This window comes from Sycon ciliatum, chromosome 1 (assembly GCF_964019385.1).
Source record: "Sycon ciliatum chromosome 1, ocSycCili1.1, whole genome shotgun sequence".
NCBI lineage: Eukaryota > Metazoa > Porifera > Calcarea > Leucosolenida > Sycettidae > Sycon > Sycon ciliatum.
The window spans coordinates 47111637-47124080 of NC_088643.1; the positions used below are offsets into that span (position 1 = coordinate 47111637).

The 12444-nt window shown below is 46.7% G+C and overlaps 1 protein-coding gene across 1 annotated transcript; it reads left to right on the top strand.

Annotated features, from left to right (window-relative positions):
* On the top strand, nucleotides 1-12439 carry LOC135829352 (chromatin assembly factor 1 p55 subunit-like). The gene is made up of 15 exons (XM_065341760.1): nucleotides 1-61; nucleotides 604-679; nucleotides 1831-1928; nucleotides 2148-2202; nucleotides 2380-2440; nucleotides 5604-5639; nucleotides 5979-6035; nucleotides 6336-6403; nucleotides 6733-6796; nucleotides 8106-8168; nucleotides 8491-8568; nucleotides 9415-9491; nucleotides 9650-9707; nucleotides 10157-10267; nucleotides 11416-12439. Exons 3-15 carry the CDS (start codon nucleotides 1841-1843, stop codon nucleotides 11488-11490), a joined length of 891 nt encoding a protein of 296 aa, XP_065197832.1. The 5' UTR covers nucleotides 1-61; nucleotides 604-679; nucleotides 1831-1840; the 3' UTR covers nucleotides 11491-12439.
* The last annotated feature ends 5 nt before the right edge of the window (nucleotides 12440-12444 follow it).

Sequence of the window (12444 nt, forward strand, 5' to 3'; positions counted from 1 at the left end):
GTTCAGTTGCCCAACGAAGATACACAATTTGATGCAAGTCACTATGACAGTGAACGAGGAGGTGAGGCACTGGCGAATCCGAGTAGCCAAATTAGCAGCTGAAGAGACGTGTCAGGGAGAGCTTGAGTTGGGTTTGAATTTAAATTTAAATAGAATTCTCGCCTCGCAGGGTCCTTTATTTTTGAGGCTATGTTTTTCAAGTATGTCCCTCGGTGCGTTCTGCGGCCAGTCTGTTTTCTGATATCACTAGATCCGCTCATGAAACATTACACCACACTGGCTATAGGCTATAGCTTCGCTGTATGTGACTCCAGCCGAAACAGCCCATCTCCATACGAGCTGTGGACAAGTTCTCCGGCCCTCGTGCCGCGATATTTGCATTGTAATTTCGCGACACCTAGAAACTTTCGTGCCACAGGGGTCAAAGTGAGGCCCGTCACAAGCCGCAAGCGAGTGAGGCACAGGCGTGACCCGTTGTGTCTGTGTCTGTCTACTCGTCGCGTTGTGGGCATTGGTCACTACAATCATGTACATGTAGGTTTGACTGTTACATCATACTGCTCTGTGTTTCTTATGTGACGGTTTTTTATTGTATTTTTTTAGAGTTTGGCGGGTTTGGGTCTGTATCAGGCAAGATCGATCTGACGATCAAGATTAACCATGAAGGCGAAGTGAACAGGTATGCTACTGTTAGGTACCTCCTCCCGTACATGCGATGGTGTGGCCATGGATCTAATGGGAACACGTTTGGTGTGACAACTACCATGCAACAGGGCCTGTGATGCTCAAAGTACTTGTGATATGGGAAACCGCAACTGAACAAGTATTGCGTCAGACTGTTGTTAAATCTGCACGGGTTGCTACGTAGAATCGTTTGGCAAAGAGATATGGGTTTTATTCACGGGATTTGCGAGATGTACGTCTGGCGAAGCCAGGGTCCAGTAGCCTATATTGTATATGTGTGTGCGTGGGTGGTGTTCGCACGTACCATGTATCCCGAGTGCCTGCAACTTCATACCTGCCAAGTATCCCGAGTTTTTCGGGATTATCCCGCATTTTTGGATAAACTCCCGCGATCCCGAAATCCCTGTCGATTATCCCGAAAATCACTGTACACGAAACAAGTCTTGATATTGTTCTCTGAGCACTTCAAGTGACTTGTCTAGTTCTCCCCTCGTACTGCCATAGCCTGTAGTTCCAGCGGATCTACTAGTGGCAGTGCTCCTTTTATAAATTGTTGCTGAAACCTCCGCTTTGAGTCCTGAATTTGCGTATATTATGATTGATATCACTGATAATGTCACAAACGTTTTGCATCATCACTTCAAAAAAGTTGGAAATGGAATTTTGGAAAAAAATAAGACATCCTGAAAAACCAAGGCAAATCCCGAGAATTTGCCCTGGCGATCCAGGAAAAGCACTCTCAGTACTTGGCAGGTATGCAACTTTGCCAGTTGCTGCCACGATGCCAGCGCGCCCTACTGGCTTTGGTATCCCGCGTGTGACCCACACCATTGTACACATTCTGCTGAGGTCTTAAATGTATTTGAACATGGCCAGCAAAGCGAGGGTCGACGAGCGCACGTTCTGTTGCACTGCTGTGCGTTCTCTGCCTTGTAACGTGCTGTCATCATCAAAGCATGTTCTGTTGTTGTAGATGGGAGGATCGTTTTTCCAGGGTTGTGCTACTCTGGTGCAGGCTCTCTGGTTTTGTGCATCCTTTGCAGCGCACTTACATTGGGTTGTCGTTGGACCGTGCATAAGGGAGCTGTTGTTCTTTGTCTTGAAGATATCTTTGTTGTCCTTTTGGTTGTTGATACACTCTACCAGAGCCCGGTACATGCCACAGAAACCCTCGGTCATCGCCACAAAGACTCCGTCATCTGATGTCCTCGTCTTCGACTACACCAAACACCCTTCCAAGCCCGGTAAATGGAGTGATGACAATACATCTCCCATTATCATTTTCATTTCCTACGTGCACGTCTTTTTTTCTTGAGTTCCTTGTCACTATGGTTTGCATGAAGCAAGTGATCAAGTCTGTGAAGGAAGAGTTTGTGTATATGTGTACGTGTGTGTGTATGTGTGTGTATGTGTGTGTACGTGTGTGTACGTGTGTGTGTGTGTGCTAACTTTCTATCATGTAGATCCTAGTGGAACGTGCAATCCCGAACTGCGTCTGAAAGGTCACCAGAAAGAAGGGTAGGTTAATAACATTGCGCACAAGTCTACAGCTTCTGTTACAAGATATTGGTGTAGTATATCTGTAGGTCTTACTACAAAGGGGTGATGTGTATCCTAAGCAGTTGTGTATCACCTTTATTGAATAGGGCTGATGGCATCTTTGAGTCGTTTTGCTCTTCTGCTCCTTGTTTGCAGGTATGGTCTTTCATGGAATCCGAATAAGCCTGGCTATTTGTTAAGTAGCTCGGATGATCATGTAAGCACTGTGCCATGGCGTGTTGTTGATTAAAAATTACTTTCCTCTTGGTATGTTTTAGTGGTGAAACTTCTGCTGGAGGAAGATCAGGGCATCTGTGCTCTCTTCCGACGGACCAGCACGACACTTGGTGACAATGTAGCCAGCAGCAGAGAACAGTCAACACCCTCTCCGAAGGAACAGAAGTTGCTGGCACACACAACATATACTTTTGTCTATTTGACCCGCATCTGCAAGCTCGAACATCGACACATTGTTATTGATGTCCACATTGACCAAGTTCCGACCCGCAGCATTGAGGAATAGAAGGGAGCGCGAGCGCAGCTCCAGTGCAGCTGCTGGGAAAGCCTACCGCAACCGTAGATACTGCATTACCCTAGCAAGAAACGATATACCGACTCACCAAGGGCGCCGGGCATGGGGCAGGCGCGCAAGCAACTTCTTCCCAATGGTCCATCGCGTCCGTACTGACAGGGTGGGAAGTAGACGCTTACAACGCAACTGACGAAGAGACCGCCGGACAATCTGCCGGGCTGCATGGGCCGTAGGGCTATGGCGAAATGATCAAGCCAGGACCACGAGCCATGTTTGCAGCTTCGTCGTGTACAACGGTCACAACCTTTTCACTAATGCTGAACTTCTCTATAATTTCCTTGAACTGAGCAGCGAGTTTGACTGCTGTATGCCTGTCATGCAAAGGGCGCGTCGCTAGAACAACGCTCTGCAAATCCCAGTTGTCATCAAGGAAATGCGCGGTGAAAGTCGAGTACGGCCGGACTGCTTTCGATGTCCAGCCATCGGTCGTCACTGCGACACAATGAGCAGATTTCAGCATGGCCTTGACTTCCTTCTTGCCATCGTAGTGCTTGCGCTTGATAACGGAGGCAATGTGAGTCCGACTCGGAATGTTTAAGCCGGGCTCGATGAAGTGAAGCAGCCGCTTGAGACCGTCGTCATTTACTATGTTCAAGGGACACATGTCCGTCGTTATCTACTCAACAAGAAGCCGCGCCAAGGCTTCAGCTTTCGCTCCACTGCATGGTTTAGTGGCTCTGGCTCCACGCGAATGGACAAACAAACTTGTGCATTGCACCAGATTTAGGAACTTTAGAAGCGGGTTCATTCGAAACGACAACGGACGGATGTGCGGACTTCAAGTGAGCAAGTAAATTGCTCGTGGTCCCTCCGTTGTAAATACAATTCTTTTTTGCACAACTTGCAGATGGGCTCCTTATCTTCACTTGTCTCGACGTGATCCCAGACTTTGGAGCAAGAGACTTGATTAAACACAACTCTTGGACATGATGAAAACACTCTGCAACTGACGACTGACCAAGCACAACTTCGCACAAGCAGGAGCTGACAATGGAAGTCAGATCGACAAGCAGTCTTTCGTGCACGTTCCGTTCAGAGCGCGAGCTGCCCTGGCAGTGATGTGTATGTGGCTCTTCAACGACACTGTACAGAATGAGTGTACACTGTGCTAAGATACTGTGCAGTGATGAGTGCAACAGTTGCAAACCATGTCACATCATGTACAGTTGTGGCAAGTGAAATCCGACACTTGCCATAGGGGACAGCGCCTCAAATGGACATCAATGATGTAATGCACTGCACCTAATTTGTACTATAGAGCCGTATGCATCCCAAACAGGTCGAAAGGTCACAGCTTAGATACACACAGTTCACAAACATGGTACACATAAGGAGTATTGGTATCCAATTCCCATTCATTTTTGCAGCACCTTTTGAACCTTGACTGATGAGTACGAATTCTGTCATCAGACAGATAAAGTTGTATGCAGCACATGTACTGTACGTACGGTATGCAGGGCTAGCCGGCTGCAGAGGCTGCAGGATGCATGGTGCAGTCCCTTATGCCAAGTGTCGGATTTCACTTGCCACAACTGTACATGCGCTGTCCGTGTGTGCTGCAGTTCAGAGTACAATGATGTACATGTTAAAAATGCATCCTCACTTGACTCCGTTTAGCGCGAAACACTGTACACTCGAGTTCAAAACGAATATTAGTTTCAGCGTAAGCATTCGTTTGCTTGGCGTTTCGGAAGAATATTCGCATATCCCCATATTAGTTTCGCCAAGCGTACATAACCCCCAAGAGTGTGCAACTCCCTGCACAACCTCTATACAGTGCTGCGACTGGGCAAAGCCTGGTTTTGCCAGTGAAGCTTCGACATTTTACTAACTCATCATCGATATTTTGCTTTCATTTTGCCAGGGCACTAGATATTTTTCTCCCTTTTTGCTCCAGTGCGAGGCCAAATTTGTGTCACGTGTGGGAAAACTGACCAAAAGTGGGTCACGTGTTCGCAAAAAATTAGAAAAAAGTGAGTCCCGCAAAACATGTGCGAAAATGAGTTCCGTGCACAGCGTAAAATCTCCCAATTTCCAGCGAACATACCGATATTTTGCTCCATTTTGCCAACAAATTCTCTTGTCGAAATTAGTTGACATTTTGCCTGCATATTGCTAGCAGCACCGGGCTATGTCTAGCTGCGACGGCAGAAATTCACATCACCTGACATGATATGATTCAAATTGTTACGCTGGCAAACAGTACAAAGTGACCACAAGAAGAGTTGAATCCAAAGCATATCTATCATGCACAGGGTGAAAAATGTGTACATGTTCGTCGCATGATGTGCAATTCTGCCGTCGCAGACCCCATAGCTGGAGTTGCACCATCTTGGGGGCTGTGTACTCTTGGTTTCACCACTAGTATGTTTGCAAAACGGATGTACACGTATTGAAACAGTTCTTGATGGGCCGTTTGCTTCAGCACGATTTCCTGGAAGCATACTAATATAAGTTTCAGTGTGCAGATCCTGGTCTTAGAGATGTGGGATTGGTAGCTGGCTTCAGTATATCCTTGTTGTCATTTCTCTGTAGACCGACTTTGCCAACTCCGCCCATCAAGTGCTGTTCGAGCAACACTCCTGCTGTGTGTGTACATGCACATTTGAAACCATGTCCATCTCCTGGTTATGTTTGAATGCAGTGGTTTTGGCAACTGCTGCATGTTAATGTTTGGTGTGACGCCTTCCAATGGTTTTCAGTTCTACTTATATGGGCAGCTGGACACGGACTGGGCAGCAATCTGATTATAACTGCCATTACCTGTTCACTGCTGTGTTTGTTGCAGACAATCTGCTTGTGGGATGTGGAGGCTTCACCCAAGGTAAGAATGCGCAGCTGACTGGGCAAGCCCCGCTGTACTATTCCAGCTCGCATTGCGTGCGCTTTTGTGTACGCAGTCGTGGTCTGCAGCTGTCTTTTCATGTCCTTTCTTTTGGAGAGTGCAATGGGATTGGGTGATTGTCATGCAAAGTATTATCATAGTTGCAGCATCAGTGCAACTCGTGTGTACTTTATTTCCTTGTGTCGGAAACTGCTCATGGGCCAGGGGCGGGTGGATGCCGGGAGAACTTCTTTGCCTTATCACATGCCTTAGAGTAGTTTGTGCATTGGCTGGCCGTTCAATATGAAACAAATTGACTCCTGTTCTCTCGTTCTGTAGGAGCAAAAGACGCTTGATGCCAAGAACATATATTCGGCACACACAGCAGTGGTTGAGGTAAGTCAGGAGTCCTATATATATTTTGTACTTGCTGCTTCTGATATGTTTGGTGCCTATTTCCTTCTCTACTGTGATAGCTCTGTGTATGGTTGCCTTTTCTGACATATATTGGGAAGTGCTGTTGTCATGGAATCAAAGGCTTCGATAGCATTTATGGTCTTAAGTCTTCCAGTACGTATGTGTTTGCGTTTTGTCTTATTTTCCGTGCCTGATTCTCTTTCAGTTGAATTTTGCTCGCCTGTGCCTGATTCTGTGATGCAATGTGTGTGTGTGTGTGTGTGTTGCTTTCTCCTGTAGGATGTGGCATGGCACTTGCTTCATGACAGCTTGTTTGGCTCTGTTGCCGATGATCAGAAGCTGATGATGTAAGTAGTTAGAGCCTGGCTTGTTGTTTTCTGTTTCGAAGAGCTCACTCTATCCAGCATTACTATGTGTCTAGCGGCTTTATTGCAATTCTGTGTTGAGATACATATACAGGTATTTTGATGTCCCCGTTACTGAGGGAAGAGGTTATTTTGCACTGGGTCAATTGAGTATCAATGATGTCAAATGTGGTAAAAAAATTAGTCACTGCATGCTTTGTATCAAAAGAAGCAGCTTCTAGCTACCACTGGGTGTGCTCTTTTAGATGTGTAGTGCGAGTATTGTGTTTTGGTTATCTGGCGTGACAGTTATATTGACTGTGTTGTTTCAGATGGGATGTGAGGAGCTCGAACACTTCGAAGGCTAGTCAAGTATTCCAGGCCCATTCTGCAGAGGTAGGTCTTGTGTAGCAATGGGCCAGCGGGTGTGATCTGGAAACGTGGCCATTAGACACACTACAGTCGTCCATGCACACTGCCACTGTGCTCTCGGGCTGCAGGTAGTGAGTGTAGGTAGCCCACGGTCAAGTCTGACTGAAGGGCCCAGCAATAGCAAGAAACTCTGTGTTCCATTTAGCACATTGTAGTGGGTGCATTGATCTCCGGGCTCTTCTTCTTGGCGCATCTGCCTCCCCGACTGACTCCCGGGACTCAATCTTGCGGTGCTTGTAAGGGTGGGATTTTGTTCGTGCATGATCAATACTACATGTAAAAAAAATTAAGTAATCGTATCGTATCCGTTCCCGAAGGGAACTAACGACGGCCGCTAACACCCGGTAAACCCTATGCTACGTGTACTGGTAATCAAACTGGCATATTCATGCTTGAAGCGCCAATGATCTCGTGTACATCAAAAACCGCTTAGTATGTACAGGGTGTACGCCGTTCTATTGTGTAGTACAGTCATACTATTTGCAGTTGACGTGTAGTACTAGTAAGTACTTCGGCTAGGAAGTGCTTTTTCCGTGTTCCCTTAGGGGCCATCCGTAAATATCGATAGTTTTTTCAATCCGTGAATTTTACAAAGTAACCAGGACCCACCACCCACCCCCCTACTTTTTATGGAATAAAATATTGATGACACATGTACTGTACCTACATAAATGTAGGTGGAGTCCATGGAGTCCATACACACGCAGGCATGCGCTCACCGTGTCATTCATAACTAGAAGAACTTATCTTTTTTGGCAGCTGTACCAAACAAAGTAGTCTGCCGTGCCATTTTCGTGAGGCCACGCTCCACATGGGAACTGTTCCAACCATTGGCGATGTAGCAATTCTTCGATGTGGAGTTCAAATAAGAGCTGGACTTGACCCGGATTAATCAGGTATTGTGATACTTCGAATAATTGTGCAATAATTATACTTGTGAATAATATCTGACAAACTTCCCTCTTTCTTTTGCTTCAAGAGTTTCGATCTCCACTACATTTTTTGGAGACAACAATCTACGTGTACGTGTGGTTCGACGCACGCAGACCCACGCACACGCAGTACTGGGCGCCAGGTCCGCATGTCATCGATATTTTATTTACTTTGAATTGCGGCTGCACCCACCACCCAGGTACGAAAATTTCACGGATTGTAAAAACTATCGACATTTACGGACGGCCCCTTATGGGTACTAAAGCTACAGTATCAGGGTTTGACTGTATTTCCATGTGTTTGTGCTTGTGGTCTCCACCTGTGTGTGCTTGGCTGGCAGGTAAACTGCTTGGCGTTTAATGCTTTCAGCGAGTACATTCTTGCGACGGGCTCGGCAGACAAGGTCAGTGGTGACACCATGCTACCTGTTGCTAACCATGTACATTGTAATTAAAATTTCTCTTCCCGGTCATTTCCCCTGTCAACAAGCTGCTGGTTCTGTGCTTTACTGCACTTACCAAAATTTCTGTTGAGTTGTATGTGTATTCCATTGTCTTCCTGTCTTCATTGGCACTACCACCACAAATAAGCATTTGTAATTTGTTTCACTTTTGCAATGTGTGTTTGCTCTAGTTACTGTATCTTTGTTTGTCTCGTTGGCTTCTGTTCATGACTGTCATGTGGTTTCGGCGGTCTTTTCTCTGCTTTCAATCATCTCTTCACAGACCGTAGCACTCTGGGACCTGCGTAACCTAAAACAGAAGCTGCATTCGTTTGTTTCTCACAAGGATGAGATCTTCCAGGTTAGAGGACTCTTGAATTCCTCACGTTGTTTGTGCCTCTGCTGTTGTTTGTTACGCTGCACGTGAGAAATGTGGAGGGAGAGAGAGAGAGAGGGTATTTTACGTTAGAAAGAAAAGTAAGTCTAACAAATGATAACTGAGGTTGCAGCGAGAAGAAATTCCAACTCCTTCCCCTTGCCACCGTGCTCTGGGTATATTGGGCCAATGACACGTTACACGTTATTGAGCCAATATCCTATCAACTCCGAAGTGGCCAGATGATGGATGATCATGGGCCAGGGCAAGCGCCTGATCACCCAAGGAGGCAGAGCAGTCAGTTGGTCGTACGATTCTTTATCCAGGGTAGAATCAACACTTCTGTATGTAAAGTGGAAAGTTGTTTTTGTTGTGCAAATAAGTTATAAAATCCTGGACAGTGGGGTTTGAAGCAGCTGTGTCCGAAATAAAGGGTTGGATAAAATCGGGTCAGGTCGAAACAGGTGCTCGAACAACGACAATAGCCAGTGAAACCAGGGGAAACATTTGGTGGGGGGGGGGGGGGGACTTCCAAGATACAACGGGTTCGAACTTTTCAGCGTTAGCAGCAATACCCTGGGATGAGACTAGAAAACCAATACAAGGTAGGAGATCAAGCCCCGCAGGGTTGTGTTCATCAGCCGCTGAAAGGTGGCGGGAACATTTGTGAGTCCGAACAGCATACGAATAAACTGGAACAAACCATCAGGAGTCCTGAGAAAGAGTGAAAGAGAGGAAGAGGCAGACATCAGTGGATACTACAATAGAACTGGTAGTAGGGGTGTCCTTCCTTTTGGTTAAATGCCCGTTTGCCTGTTTTGTCCTTTTTAGGTGCAATGGTCACCTCATAACGAGACGATACTTGCATCAAGTGGAACGGATCGCCGTCTGCATGTCTGGGATCTAAGGTTTGTGTACAATGTACTGCAGTTGAACACTTTGCTTGTGTAAGCCATCTGTTGCGCTTTGCTAGGCGGGCTTGCTATCGTCTGATCATCTACTGAGTATCCTCTGATCATCTCGTGATTATATTGTTGCCGTTTGAATTCTGTGTGCTTCCTTGCAGCAAAATTGGCGAGGAACAAACTCCAGAAGACTCTGAAGATGGCCCTCCAGAGCTTTTGGTTAGTGCTTCTACATGCACAATATTATAAACGCGTTGTAGTCACCAGTACGGACATAAGATTTGAGATATTTTGACCTGTGTTTCCCCTTGATATGTTAAAATACTTGGAAGTTCCATGCTGTAGGTTTAGCTGAAACTCACACAGTCACTGGGCTTGGTGTTTGTACTGGTGGCCGTACATGTGTCACGTGCAATGCAATGTCCAGAGTTCCCATGTCTCGTGCTGTGCAGTACAAAGCATCGCCATGGCACGTCGTCTAATGGTGCACATGTGTTCAGTCCTTAGACTGCACTTATCATGTTATGACTATGGGTTTGATGTGTGGATAGATAAGACTTGGCTTGATCCTGTGCTTTCGGACTTGCTTGAAGAAACAGCCGGTGTCAGTCGAGTTCTACCTGACCGGGATATTCTTGATTCTGCTCTTGCTGCGATGTCTGTTGTAGTTTGTTCATGGCGGCCACACTGCCAAGATCTCCGACTTCTCATGGAACCCTAGCGAGGAATGGGTGATCTGCAGTGTTTCTGAGGACAACATTCTGCAAGTGTGGCAGATGGTGAGTAGTGCCCATCATTGGGCTGCGCTCTGCGTGAGCCGTTGTGCGGCTTGGAAGGATTACAAGAATGTGCTGTCCTAATCTGGTTATCCAAACATGTGTTACTGTGTTTGACCGTACTCCTCAATTTGTTTCGCGTTTAGAAAAAGGACTGCAAACTGCCGCATTTCTGTAAAGTAACGTTAGTAATGGCTACCAACAGATCGCACACCGTTGGAAAGGTCATTTACTCAGCCTTCCTGGGATACTAGTATATAATTATTTGTGATTGGACCAAAATTGACTGATAGGAGACAAAAACTGGCAGTTCCTAACAGCCCCATATGTTGGCAAGTCATACTTCAGAAGTGAAAATGAACGGTATGACGTACAAGGTGTACCATTGTGTGTGTGTGTGTGTGTGTGTGTGTGTGTGTGTGTGTGTGTGTGTGTGTGTGTGTGTGTGCCAGCTAGTTCGGTTGGTGGGTACACTTATGCCGGATAGTGTTGGGTCTGTTGCCAACGGGCTCGGCTGCTTGAAGGTGTAATGTTGTACCTACCACCTTTGTTGGTTTCAGAGTTCACATACTTTCTATATATACCTGTTAACCATGGACTACTTCTGGCTAGATTAACTCTTGTGTAATCATGGTGCTAGTGAAGCTTGTATCAGATCCACTCTTATTTAGCCACCCGCACTAGTTGCAAGTATTACCTTCACTGGGGGCAGGGGTAACTGCAGTTGGATCCCGGGACGGATACCCTGATGCCGTCGATCCTTTTTCTGCACCTTGTCCTCACCCACTTACTGAGGTGTGGTGAGCCCATAAGTGGGATCATTTTCAAGTCCACCCAGAGTTTTGGGGATTTCAGGGGGTGTCGGCCGTTGGGCGGTTCAATAGCCAATTAAGTCATCTTTCCAAGATTCCTTTTGAGTCTCTCTCCCCTCTCCCGGGAAGACCCACGTGACCAGTTTTGGCAGTGAGCAACAAGTGCATGTGTGTGTATGTGTGTGCATGTGTGTGTGCGTGTGTTGTGTGTGTGTGCATGTGTGTGTTCAGATAATTCGGGTGTTCTGGGTGGCGATGGGTTTCTGTTATTGTTGGGGTTTGCTATTGCCCTGTGCCTACTCGGGTGCAATGTGCTTGACTTTTCACTCTGTTTTGCAGGCGTCAAACATCTACAATGATGAGGAACATGAAACACCAGCACAGGAGCTGGAGCCTGCCAGGATGCAAGAATGAGAAGAGCAGGTGTGTGATGCACTTAGCCGCTTGCATCAAATAACCACTGGTGCATTGGGTTTTACCTGCGCGTGTACGGCCATGCAACGATGGGCGTCTGCCACTGTATCGGTCTCACGCCATGCATTTTCTTCCAACTCCTAAGCTCTGCCGTGTGATTGTGTCAACTGGCATTTGAGTTAGCGTCGGCTGCTCCTGCTTGTTCCGCCCCGGCGTATTCCTCCTTCCCTTTCTGATGGCTTGCTATTGCTAGTGCTTGGTGTCCTGGTTAGTGGAGGTCGGTCTGCCGACAACCTTTTGAACATTATGGGTAGACCTGTGTGCGAATGGCACTCTATAGCCTGTCTTTTCCAAACTGTCTGATAACCTGGCTTTGTTCAACTGTTCAAGCACACCATTTCATGTTATTACCACTGTAGCATCTACCGGCTTTTGATATCTCGTTCCTTGACTGTTCGCCGTCCCACGCAGTGGTTCTTCTTGGTCCAGTCAGTTTTGTCTTGACTTTCAGCCCACGTGTTTACCACAGTAGCTTTCTCTTCTATCTGTGTGTGCGTGCTGGGACTAGCTGGACATCGATATGCATGTGTTATTGCTGCTGCTGCTGCTGATGGAGCTGTGCGTGGTTGTTAAGTTACGTTGTCTTCTTCTTCTTTTCATTAGTCCTGTGGTTGTTAGTTACGTTGTCTTTTTTTCATCAGTCCTGCCAGCCGATGCTATGCTGGCAGCCGTGTTCTTATGGCATACCGGAATTACCCCTTGCCTGCCTTACATGCTTTAATACCTGCATGCTCCTTTGCTCATTGGTTCGCTCTTGCTGCTTTCAAGTTGCTCTGCGATGGCAGACCGCACTTCGACATGTGCCACTGGCAAACTAACTTGATTCGAACCACAAACAGACATCTGCTCTGATCAAGAAGTCCTGAAAGCAGAGTGATCCACAAACAGACATCT